Source organism: Lepidothrix coronata, unplaced genomic scaffold (assembly GCF_001604755.1).
Source record: "Lepidothrix coronata isolate B3197 unplaced genomic scaffold, Lepidothrix_coronata-1.0 Scaffold86, whole genome shotgun sequence".
Lineage (NCBI taxonomy): Eukaryota > Metazoa > Chordata > Aves > Passeriformes > Pipridae > Lepidothrix > Lepidothrix coronata.
Genome location: NW_016690266.1, coordinates 846,175 through 858,550, shown reverse-complemented (window position 1 = coordinate 858,550; position 12,376 = coordinate 846,175). Strand labels below are relative to the sequence as shown.

Genomic DNA, 12,376 nt, shown 5'->3' with positions numbered 1-12,376 from the left:
GTCCCAGGGCCCTGTATCTGAGGCTGTCCTTGAGGGACTCATGGAGATTACCCCAGAATCTGTCAGAAACCTCTCCCTCCTTGATATGTCTTCTGTCCTCTGCCATGCTGGAGCTTCAGCAACAAGTGAGGTTTATTCAGCCCCATGCTGGTTTTGGCCGCACAGCTGAAGGAGGGGCTGGCATGGCTGTGAGCATCTTCTCTACATTCTTTCATGTCATTTTAGTCCCTCAGCCCTGGAGTGGAAGAGGGTTGTCTCTATTGTTGTAGTGCAGAAATAAGTAGGAATCGACCATTTAAAATCCAGTAAGTTTTAGGCATGTGACTTGTTCCCTTTGGCACTTTTGGGGAGAGGAGAAAGAAAAAAAAGGCATACTAACAAATGGGCTCTTTGCAAAAGGCTGCATTGTGTGGCTGGCTGTTCCCGAGTGCTGCCCTGCACAAGGCTGCATTGTGCTCTATGCACGAGGCTCGCAGCAAGGGCTGGAGCTCTGGGACGGGTGCTGGGAGACTCCCGGCCCTGGCAGCCTGTCCTTTGGGAGTGAGCCACTGCCTGCACCTTGCTGCCTGTGCCTCACTGCCTGTGGCGGGCATAGACTGTGTTTTAACCAGCTCCCATGAAGTCTCTCCCACCTCCCTTATTCTCCAGCAAAGCTGCCCAGGACAGCCTGCCCACATCAAAATGCTCCATCAGTGCTCCACCTCAGGGACTGCTTGCTGTCATTTTTGTTTCCCAAGTGATAGTGTCTGTGCCAAGGCCTGCAGTGGGGTGGTGTGAGGGAGGGAGTACCTGTGGTGCTCACATGGGGATGTGCGGTGTCTCTCCTGGGGAAGAGGATGCAGGTCCCTGGAGCCACCCAGCCTCAGTCTCCAGCTTCACATTCTGATTTGGTTGGTGGGTTTGTCCGTCTTCCCTCGGTGTCACCTCCTTGTCCTCTCTTCTGTCTTTTGCCAAGTTCCTTTGAGGCGATGCATGTGCATAAAATAAGAGATGACAATGGGCTGTCCATGCAGCAAACCAAACATTTTGCCTTGCTCTCATGTGGCCCAAACCAGGGCTGGTAGCAAGTGCTGCTGCTGTGGCTGGGTTGAAAACTCAGGCTTAGCTTTCTTTTGCGATGCTCTGCGAGCAAATTCAATGTTCAAATCCTTGCAGAGTTTCCTTTTTTGGTAGGTCCATTTGAAAGGCTCCAGGCTCCTTCCAGGTGCAGTCACCACAAAGGACACCAGCTTCTCCTTGTCATCTCCTATTTGCTAGATACCAGCATGTTAAAACAAAGCCCCTGCTGTGGGGGTTGATGTATTTGCCTCCACTTCCCTTTTGTCCATTCTTCACCCCCCAGGAGTTTGGCAGCACAAAGTCCATCGCATCCCGGTGCGACTTCCTGCAGAACCTGATTGCGAACGGTTGTGCCGGAGCCATCGAAAACCCCAGCAGCAGCATCAGCGTGGTGAAGAACATCCCTCTGAGCAGCAAGGGCTCTGGCCAGACCCACCTGGATGTCACGCAGATTATGCCTCAGAAGGTCGCCTTGAATCTTCGTCCTGGTGAGTCCCCAGTTGCCATGTGGGGTGAGGGAAGTGAGAAGGGGTGACCAGGACATGCCGAGAGGGTGCTGTAGCTCATGGCCTTATAACCCACTAAAGCAGGTGACTGCTGGCCCCTTCGATACTTGTAAACCTCGGTGGTGCATCACAAATAGGTTTGGGGCTGAGGCACATGTCCTCTGTGAGAGGACACTGCTGTTGGGCAAAGTCAATCAAAGCCCACCCACAACTGTTGCCAATACTAGTCTTAACCCTTGCATGTGTTTAAAAGGAACCTGCTCAGCTTAAAAATGGAATCACTGGATAGAATGAGTTAAAATAACTTCGGATCCTCGACCAAGCTGACAGTGCATGGCTCTAAACTGAGACGGCTCCTTCTATAAATTGGAAACAAACCCACATATCTGTTTTCTGTTGGTATGCGAAAGAGCCATTGGATCAAGGGAGAAGATGGAGATTTGAACTTGTGACTCAGGCCTTGGACTGTAGCCAGGTCCCTGTTTCATTCCCCTGAGCCATCACTTTTCTTCAATCTCTTCCTTTTAATTAAAAATTTAAAGGGAGTGGCTCATCTGAGCCATGCGAGCATGCTTGTTATCAAAAGTTTTTGCCTGGTGGGGGGAGGCTTTAATGTGGGTTTAGAATTCATGCAAAAATGTAGCAGCTGATATTTCTGAAGGGGGGGAAAAAAAGCTCTTTATTGCAGAGTTAAGAAGCAAATATAAAAGCTTGATTCATTATAAGCGATTGGTGTGGGTGTCTAAGGCTTATAGTTTTGTGATAGCTCTCATTTGCACATAGAAAAAGGAAATATGATGTTTTGCCCAAGAGAAACAGGAGCTGGAGCTAGTGCTCATGCTACCAGTGCTCTCCCAGAGCCTACCAGCTGCTGCAGCAGTTCTGTTTTAGCTGTACAGGTTGGATGGTTGTTATGGCTCTCAGTTAACTTCTCCAGCAGTATGACTGCTGTCATCAGTCAGACCCTCAAATCTAAAAATATTTTGCTTCAAAGCCTTAAAAGCAGGTACCTGAGAGCAGTCACCACTGTATGTACATCTAGATGCTTGGCTTCTGCCACTCACTGTTGCTGATGAAACAGGTTTGCCTCCGTTAAAAAAAGGGAGTTGTTATTACTCCTCTTTCTTGAGGCAATTCCTGGCAGAAAGGGCCGACTCAGCTTCCACATCTCGCCTCCTGTACACCCCTCTTCATGCTCAGTGCCTGGTGCTCAGCGAATTCCCCTTTCCCAATCCCTGGCAGTTTTGCCCAGCCGAGGCGCTGATTCCCACCACTCTGATCTGCGGCAGGATGTAGGGATCCATCTCCTCGTGGTTTCCCGGGGCCTGTGCTGTCAGATACCTTGGGCTGCAGAGGGCTGGTGTGCTGCTTCTACCTGCCCTTGCAGGGGACCACACTCATGGCCATCTTCAGTTCTTCTTGACAGAGAAGCCCTCCAGGTCGGGGCTGAACTGCAGGAATCACCCCAAGGACCCCTGCAGCAATTCCCATACTGAGCCAGCGAGCTCCCCTCCCTGTGCTCCTCTTACAGAGCATCAGAGTCACTGCAGGAGGGGGTAGATACCTAGATGTTTGTAAGAGTATCTCCCATTTTTGCTCTATTTTTGATGTTGGGCAGCACTCCTCCTTTGGGCTGCTGACTTCCTAAACCCTTGTATTAGCAGCCACAGTTTAAATTATCCATTAATCCTTCATCTTGAGAGAATGGATGTCACCCTATGAACCCAAGACAAAAAGGAGACAATGTTGATTTAATTTTAGGCATGAAGGGTGTACTATTTCAAAGATGAATTCATGCGGTGGTCTGTGGCAATGGTGATCTTGTATTCTTCAATTGCTAAGCAGAAGCAGAAGGGAGTGGATTGTCAATTGTTTGCTGTTCCCACCCAAGCAGTTTGATCTCATCATCCTGTGGCAGAAGTCACATCCCCAAATCTGTGTCTGCAGTTAAACTCCAAAGTCCTTAAATTGATGTCCTTCCAAGGTAGCTTTTGGATTGAGCATTTAGCTTTTATTACATTGCTTTTTAATCCTGAGTCCAGCTATAAAGCAGTGTGTCCTAGTTAAATGAATAATATAAATAGCGTAAAAGGAATTAAAAAAGTAATAGGTGCAAGTTGTGTTGTTCATCAAGCCATAAGCCTCACCAAGCACAAAAAAGAGCTTTTCTTGGATAAGCACGATTGTTGAGTTTGTGTTCTTAAATTGGCCAAAATCAGGTTTTCCAGTTTCTGCACTGCCTGTGTGTGACAGTATCCGAGAAACATTTCTGAATTCAATTTTGAGTTTTAAAACTTTTCAATAAAAGCCCTAAGGAGAGGATGGTGGTGACGGTACATGAGGAAGGAGGGGGCTGGATTATCCCTAGAAGTGTGAGAGTAATACTGTGCACAGAGAATAATAAATTCTTTTGCACTTACATCTTCATACATTAGTGATCGTTTCTCTGAGATAATTGGTTTGTGCAGTTAGGAATGAAAGAAGAACTAAGCACAGGATCCTGTTGTTTTTGGTGCTTCTCAGGGACTAATAAATTTGTAACTTAAGAGAGGCAGGTTGGATCAGACCATACCAAAAATCCTCTCTGGCAGGAAGAATAGTGTTTTGGAAATGGAAATGTTGCAAAACGCAGAAGGGCACATCCTCTTTTTCTGAAAGGGTTGGGTATTCCAGTGGGAAAAATGTGTAGGAATGAAAAACATAGGCATGGGAATGAATTTTTCCAGATTTAAACATATTTTGCAGCACTGAATTGGAGTCAAGCTTGCAGTCATGTTTTTTTACCCTGCAATCAGTGCTAACAGGTTTTGCACTACATAAATTATGTTCTTTGCTCCCCCACAAAATGCATGCCAGGTACAGTGTCAGGCCCACCTGGAACACCTCTGCTGTGAAGACAGGCTGATAGACTTGGAGTTGTTCAGTCTGGAGAAGAGAAGGCTCTGGGGAGACCTTAAGAGCACCTTCCAGTACCTAAAGAAAGCCTACAAGAGAGCTGGAGAGGGTTTTTACAAGGGCCTGTAGTGATAGGAAAAGGGGTAATGGCTTCAAATGGAAAGAGGGCAGGGTTAGATTAGATATTAGGAAGAAATTCTTTACTGTGAGGGTGGTGAGGCACTGGAACAAGTTGCCTGGAGAAGCTGTGGATGCCCCATTCCTGAAGTGTTCAGGACCAGGTTGGATGGAGTCATAGTCACAGGAGCTTTGAGTAAAGTGGTCTAGTGGGTTGGAATGAGATGATCTTTAAGGTCCCTTCCAACCCAAACCTTTCTAGGGTTCTGTGATTTGGTTAAGCCACCTCAATATCTCTGCTTACTGTAGGGCCAGTGCTGAGCTGCATCTTGCTGCACTCCACATCTCAGCCAGGGAAGTCCTGCTCCTACTGGAAAAGAAAGCTGGGGAGAATAAAGAGGAGTATTTATGGCATGAGCTTCCTGCTTCCTACAGCTGGTATCTGGGCAATATCTACATATGCGTGTTTGCACGTGGTGCCTCTCACAGCCCTGCCTTTTCCCAGTGAGGTTGTAGCAGAGTGCAGGGAGATGGTTAAAGAGAAAGGTGTTGGTTGAGGAGCTGTAGCTGACTCCTCTGGTACCCCAGCACAGAGCTGTGGAAGATGCACAGGGAGCTGGTGGAGGAAAGAGCAGACCGGGATCTAAACCCTTCCCAGCTTTGTTTGCAGAAGGGGCAGCCTCTAACCTCTAAATGCATCTTCCTGGGTGCTGGGATTCTGGCTCCTTCATCGAGGGGCTGGATGCAGCTGGGCTGAAGCAGCTGCTGCAGAGGCTGGGAGAGGGTGTCCACTTGCTCCCAACACATGGAGATGGCTGCAGGGATCACTAAAGAGCAGATTCTGGAGCCAGGGACAGTGTTTGGCCCTGGTGCCAGCTGGGCTGCAGAGCCCCTCATGGCCTGCCTTGCCAGCACGGCAGTTTTGGGATGCTGCTGCTGCTGTTGGGCTGGAATTAAGTGGGAGCAGCTGTGCTGCTGTGCACAATGAGGAGAACAATAAAGTGGTTAAGGAAGTGTTTTCACAATGCTAAAAAATGTGAGTTTCATTTCGGAGGAAGAAGAGGGGAAGCCACAAGTGTTTTTGCAGAACTTGCCAGTACCCAAAGTTCAGCCTTGGCCATGAAGGGCTGGGAGAGGGCAGGAGGGGGAACTTAGGCTTTTAAGTATCTGATTCCCTGGGTCTGAGGCTCCACTGAGCTGGAAAAGGGGCTGAGGTGGCAGTTGAGGACATGGGATCTCCAAACCAGCTGGGATGTGAGGTGCTGAAGTCTGAATTTTCCATTTAGACCCATCTCTCAGCAAAGCATAAGGCAGACTTTTAGCGCCTCCTGTCTGGTTTGAAGTTGAGTTCATTTTGAAACCTCTTGACCTTTTTTGAGACATGGGTGGTGCTAGCATTGGCCTCCCCTGGTACCCCTTGTGGAGGGCATTCCTAGAGAAAATGCTCTGGCAAAGGGGAAGGTCAGGGACAGGTTTCCTCTGCTTGTCTTCACATTTGCACAGCCTGTGACTCAGCCCTGTCAGGTCCTTCCCTTCTGTTCTTCACTTCAGGAAGCTTTACCCTCTGCTTCAGTGCTTCCCTGGGTCACCCTAACAACCTTCTTTTTCCAGTTCACTTTCCTTTTGCCCTGCTTTCTTCAGGATCATGGTGGCACAGCTCTTTTTCGGGTGGGAGGTCCTCTTTAAAGGTCTTTCTTCTGTGTCTGCATCAACTTTTCTTCCCTGCACAGCTCAGAGGACATGTTGCATTCATCTCACAGTGACTGTTTTCTACTGACTCTCTTTCTCCTCCTGCTTCACTCATTCTCTCTTTTGTACAGGACTTCTTAGACTCCTCCTGGTTTGCTTTGAGGATGTACCCAAGTAAGCATGAGCAGGGTCCCTGTCTCAGTAGTCCACGAAACATCCATTTGAGGTTCACTCTGCTTGCTTTTCTTTCCAGTTTTCTAGGAAAACACCCTTGTACACATACCAGGGCAACGGCATTTTTCACATGTCCCCCCTTTAGATGTTCTCGCAAATGAGATAGAAAGACATTTTGCCATATGTCCAAAGAGCTAAAATAGAGACGTGCACTCCATAGATGTGTCTTTTTCTTACCAACCAGTACACTACATAGCTTAAGAGAACCCAACGTCAATACTTGCTTTCCTGGTAGTCTCCTAAAGGATGAATCTGGAAAAGCTTCCTCTCACCCTCTTCTTTTGCAAGTGATCTATCTGCTCTGCAGTGGAAAAAAAAAAAGCATGTGCAGTCTGGATTTTATGCGTGCTCGGAGTTTCCTTTTCACCACTCTCAACTCCTGTGTGTGTGCAGGTGACCAGACCTCCTTCCGAGTTCAGGTTCGGCAAGTGGAGGACTATCCTGTGGACCTCTACTACCTGATGGATCTCTCCCTGTCCATGAACGATGACCTGGATAATATCCGCAATCTGGGGACCAAGCTGGCTGAAGAGATGCGAAAGCTCACGAGCAATTTCCGTCTGGGGTTTGGCTCTTTTGTGGACAAAAACATTTCTCCTTTCTCCTACACAGCACCAAGATACCAAAACAATCCCTGCATTGGGTAAGTGGTGGGTGTACCCTGAAGGGACAAGCCCTGTCTTTGCACACAGCCTGGCTGCAGTCTCCTCTTCCATTCTTGCTTTAAATAATGAACCACACTTCAGCCTCAGCTTTTGGGAATGCTGATTAGCCATGGCTGTCACTGTGATACTTGAGCAATTCAAAATAGGACAACTTCCAGTTTTGCTGTGGCTGTTGGGAGATAACTGTGTCTAGAGATAGGAAACTATCATATCAGAGAGCCTGAAGTTATTTTTAAGTACCTGAAAAGGATGCAGACATGGCAGCTTTTTTACAGGCTTTAAGCAAAAGGAGCCAGAAATTCCTGATTTCTGATCCTAGCTCTGAGTCATAGTTTGGCCTTGAGTAAATCAAATAAGCTTTTTGTCTGCATTTTACAGATAAGAAGACCAAGGCAATGTAAGTCCTTCCCAACAAAAGTGTTTGGAGGAACTGAGATTTGTGATGGCCTGTAGTGCTGATTAATGAGTTCTTGTAGAGTGTTTTGAAGGCATCAGGCAGGTTTTTTCATCTTTATTGCTGTGGAAGGAAGTAAACTGGCAGTTACAAAAGACACAAGTGATGTGGTTTGCTTTGTGGTGATATGAGAGCCTTCTGTCCTTTTTTCCTTTTTTTTTGTTTGTTAATGTCTTTGCAAGAGTCTTTTTGTTGCCTTTTAACCATCAGAGTTGGGATCAAATCCATTGAATTGAGGATTATGCAAGAGTGAAATTGGGTGTAATGGAGGGTGTCCAGGCTCAGATGGGTTTGGATGTTGGAATCAAAGAGTGGATACAGCAGCAAGTGCCCTCCTGGGAGGATGTCACCGTTTACACTTTCTAGTCCTCATCTTCACCTCATCCATCAGTGAGGTGCTTTCTAGCCATGTAAAGACAGTAAGGTTAGCATTTTTATTTGAGCCATTTGTGGATACTTACGTTGTAAGATCACCTCATGAATGGGTGCCAAGCTCTGTGCATGCTTCAAGCATGAGAGGCAGATAAAGAGAGCTTGCATCAGCTGTGAGTTTCTAGGCCAGCTTTTGGCACTGACCAAGCATTTGGCATCTCACTGCACATTGACTGCTGACCAGACAAAAATTATCTGTATTCTCTTTTCACCAGTTCTGTCCAGAGTGGAAAGTCAAATGGATTTTAACACTGAAAACTCATACTTTAGCCATGAAGTGAGAAGTGACCACACTGACTGAGCCAGGAAGGTGGCTCTGCCACAGTGGCACAGCACACCATGCCTCTTCATAGTACTTCTCCCAGAGATTTGGTGTGGCTTCTGAGAGATCCTCTCAGTCACCTCCGTCATTCTCAGTCTCTGACACCACTCATGTTGCCTGCGGGCTGGGGACAGGGTTTAGCTCCAGCTGGAGAAATCTTGGAAACTTTGTTTGGCTGGTTTGTGATTTAATTGGAGTAACATGGCTTTTGCCAAGTGAAATAGAGTGAAATATGCAGGAGGAGGGGGCTGGGAAAGGAGGAGAGGATGCAACTGGACAGCTCAGCAATACCTGAAACTACCAATGACCTTTCATCAAGGACATCCAGAGCTGTCTGCTCAGCTTTTCCCACTGTGATCAGGATATCTGCATGTACTTTTGGCTTTGCCCAGGTGATGGCTTTTCTTTCTGTGGGTTACTTCAAGCCAGCCTTCTCTTGGGAAAGTATTTAGGAAGGATTGCCTAAGGTAGCTCATCTGGTGGGTGCTCCCTTCCAGTTGCCATATGCCTCCTTCATCCAAACCAGGGGTGCTGGCTCCCTGCTCTGTGGTGGAATCTCCTTCCCCTGCCCAGTCTGTGAGCGGGCTCTGGCTGCTGCCATGTGGCTCACTGATATTGCAGTGAGGTTTGTCAGGTATGGTTTTGTTTGCAGCTATTTCTAGTGTCAAAACAAACTGTTCAGCTTCTAAAAATACCTGCAAGTAATCATGAGCTGCAGTGGGTGCTTTTTGCCCCTGGTCCACGCTCTCTCCTCCGCTTCCTTGTGGTGATGTCTGACTTGCAGGTCCTGGGTGGGGTGCAGCCCTGCTTTCCTACAGGGTCAGGTTGGGATCCCTTGTGCCTGCTCTCATCCCTGCTCCTGACTCAGCATCCTGGGTGGGACCTCCCAGGAAGCCAGGAAGTGGCTTCCTGCAGCCATGGTGTCGTCCAAGAGAGATGATAGTTTGAAGGAAACAAACAGTAAATTTAAAAAGATAAGGAAGGCAGAGTGCCTGACTGAACCCCTAATTGCCTGTCTCTCTGTGATATGGTTTGTGGAGGTCACAGCCCGAGATAACCTGCCCACACCACTGTGTGCCCTTGCTCAGCTATGGGGCGCCTGCCCTGCTGCTGCCTTGCAACTTCTGCCAGCAAACCTGGAGTGTGAAACAAACAAAAAAGAATTAAATTATACATCTTCATGGGAGGTAGGACCCTACAGTGTGTCAGTGTTTTCTTTGTGCAGCAGGGCTCTGACAAACCATATGGGTTTGTATCATATGGGCTAAGGGCAGCTTGCTGAGACCCTGCAGTGCAGAGGTTTCAGACATTGCAAACTCTTTGCCTTGGCCCTGTGTGCAAGTGGGATACAAGTCTGGACATGGGGGCTGATCATAGGGAATGGCTCCAATTGGCAGCCAGGCCCAGGACAGTGGGACGTGCCCCATGGTTAGGTGTGTGCAGGGCTGTGTGGGTGGAAATCCCTGCTCTGGGGTCCCTTGTGAGGGATTTGAATTCTCAGTGGTGGCAAATCTTAAATACTCCTTTGTGTAAAAAGCCTCTTAACAACTTACCTATAAAGGTTCATGTGTCAGCAGAGGCTTTTAATTGTTCTCTCGGTTTTATCTTTGAAGATAAGAGTGAATTAGTGCCAACCCAACTCCTTTGTAAACACATTTCTTCTTAACCCTTCCCATCCCTCTCCCCTGCACATGCTCCCTGATTTCTCATACCACAGGAGCTGCTCTGCTGAGCTCTCCCAGCCATGTGGTGAGAAGCAAAGCTGCTTTCTCATGGTTTTGTATGGGAAAAAAAGTTTTTCTGGTAGCCTGCTGCAGCATTTCTCTGTCTTAGGGTGCCCCTCCTACCTTTCTGCTCCAGTGACGCCCTGGAAAGCAGGGACGGTGTTTGCTCACTGGCTTGCAGGGAGAGTGTGAGGAAGCATGAGCTGGTGTTAGTCATTATTACATCTCATGCTGGGCAATTGCCAGGTGCCTGGTGATGTGCGGTGGGTGTAGAGTGGCACATGCTGGCAAGAAAACTGGCTGACAGAGTGAAAATCCATATTGCAAAACAGGGGAAAGGTACCTCTCAGCAGTGATGCTCCTGCATGGTGCCCTTTGACACCAGCCCACCAGTTCTGCAGGCATGAGGCATAGTCCCCATAGCCATCCCCATAGCCTACTGGGAAAACATACCCTCCCTATCACTGGGTTGCATCCTTCACTGCGGATTCCCAATGTGAAAACCACTTTATAGGTGTTGAAACTGCAGAGCTGCTTGACCCAGGGTGGGCTGGTGCTTTGTGTCTCCACTCACACCATACATGGAGAGAGATTTTCAGTCCTAGTAGGATCTCTGGAAACTTCAGCTTCTCAAAGCTCCTGAGGGGAAACCAAAAAAATATGGGCTCTACTGTAGGGTTTTGTATATAGATAGCCAAAAATCAAAGTGTCCAAAACATGAAGAATTGTGAGAGTATTTCAGCCCTCTAAATGAAGAATTTTAGAAACCAACCTGGTAGAGCGGGGAGCCTCTGCGGCTCTTGGCTGCTGGTGTGGTTCCTCCCAGTTGACCACTCCTCTGTTCCTCTCACAGTTACAAGCTGTTCCCCAGCTGTGTCCCATCCTTTGGCTTCCGCCACCTCTTGTCCCTGACGGATAAAGTTGACCGTTTTAACGAAGAAGTTCAGAAACAGAAGGTTTCCCGCAACCGAGATGCTCCAGAGGGTGGCTTTGATGCGATTTTGCAAGCTGCTGTGTGCAAGGTGAGTTGCTCTGATTTCAAGGGTTTACAGCAAAGCAAAAGAGGAGGAGGAGGAGGCTGCTTCTGCTCTGTTCTTTGACCAGGGTAAAGCTTCAATATGCCATTTCTTGGAAGTAACTACTAAATTTTTCCTGCAGAAATCATGAAAAATGCTTTGAAAAGCAGAGGCTATTGTTTTCATGTGCTTTTGTAGATAAACAGGCAAAGGAAAAAAGGTTAATGCTATTTCTAGTTTAAAGGGATAAAAACAGAGCTTTCGCAAATGCAAATTTAGGGCTGAGATTTCATCACACAGTTAGACTTGTAGGTGCTGATCCCTGAGCACCTGGGACATAATCCTGTAAGATTTGCATACACTTTTGTACACCAGTACCACATGTCAGATCAGTGCATTTCTTAAGTGTGTCAAACACATCTTATAGTGGTTGACCCATGTTGAGGGTTGGAGCTGGTTCCTACTGCTCGTACCTGACCCCTTTGTGTGTGGGGCTGGATGATCCCACCTCCGGGCACTGGTAGCCTGTTCTCCCACTTTGTCAAGGAAACTGGAGCAGAGTTCATTAGCTTGGTGCCATGTTAGCCACAACCTTAGGGTTTTTGGAGATGCTTGCTTGAATATTTTTCTGGAATGAGTAGTGGGTTGCTCCATATCCCTTTGTTTGTCATGGATGGAGGTCTTTGCTGCACTCCAACGTGTAGCTGAGTTTCCCTGCTCACCGGGAATGGCTCTTTTTGCTATTTCCCCTCTTGGCATACAATTTGCTTTCTGATTGCTTCAGCCTTTCAAAGTCCTTTTGATGTTTTCTTCTGTGTCTGAATTATGGGAGCCGGGAGATAGGCATCGTCTGTGGGAGTGATGGGATGCAGGCATGTGGGAAAGCAGATCTTTCTCCACCTGGGTTGGCTTCATGTACACTTCATAGTCTCGGCAGGAGTGAACCTGCCCCACTGGATCTTATGCCAGCCAACAGTCATCTTGCCTCTCCTAGCCTGACACAGGTATTTTTCTTGGCACAACTACAGAGCTGCTCCCAATACTTGTCTGGGTATAAAGTGCTTCTCAGTTTTGGAGAGGTGGCTCTCATGGTTAGAATAGGGACATCTCAGGATGGTGACTTAGTTGTGCCACCCAACACGTAGTTTTTTGCAGTCCCTTCCACCATGTTACTGCAAAAACAGGACAACATTTCCCTACGGCGTAGTAATATTTCAGTGTGCATCACAAGGGCTCATTTTGGAGGTATTGGTGGAAGGCAGG

The 12,376-nt window shown here is 47.6% G+C and overlaps 1 protein-coding gene across 1 annotated transcript in view; it reads left to right on the top strand.

Annotated features, from left to right (window-relative positions):
- The window catches only part of ITGB5 (integrin subunit beta 5), a 59,866-nt gene that overhangs the window by 9,252 nt on the left and 38,238 nt on the right, over window positions 1-12,376 (top strand). Inside the window, exons 3-5 of the mRNA XM_017820937.1 lie at window positions 1,343-1,547; window positions 6,894-7,143; window positions 10,951-11,119. Of these exons, the coding sequence (XP_017676426.1) occupies window positions 1,343-1,547; window positions 6,894-7,143; window positions 10,951-11,119 (624 nt within the window). The remainder of the gene's footprint in view (window positions 1-1,342; window positions 1,548-6,893; window positions 7,144-10,950; window positions 11,120-12,376) is intronic.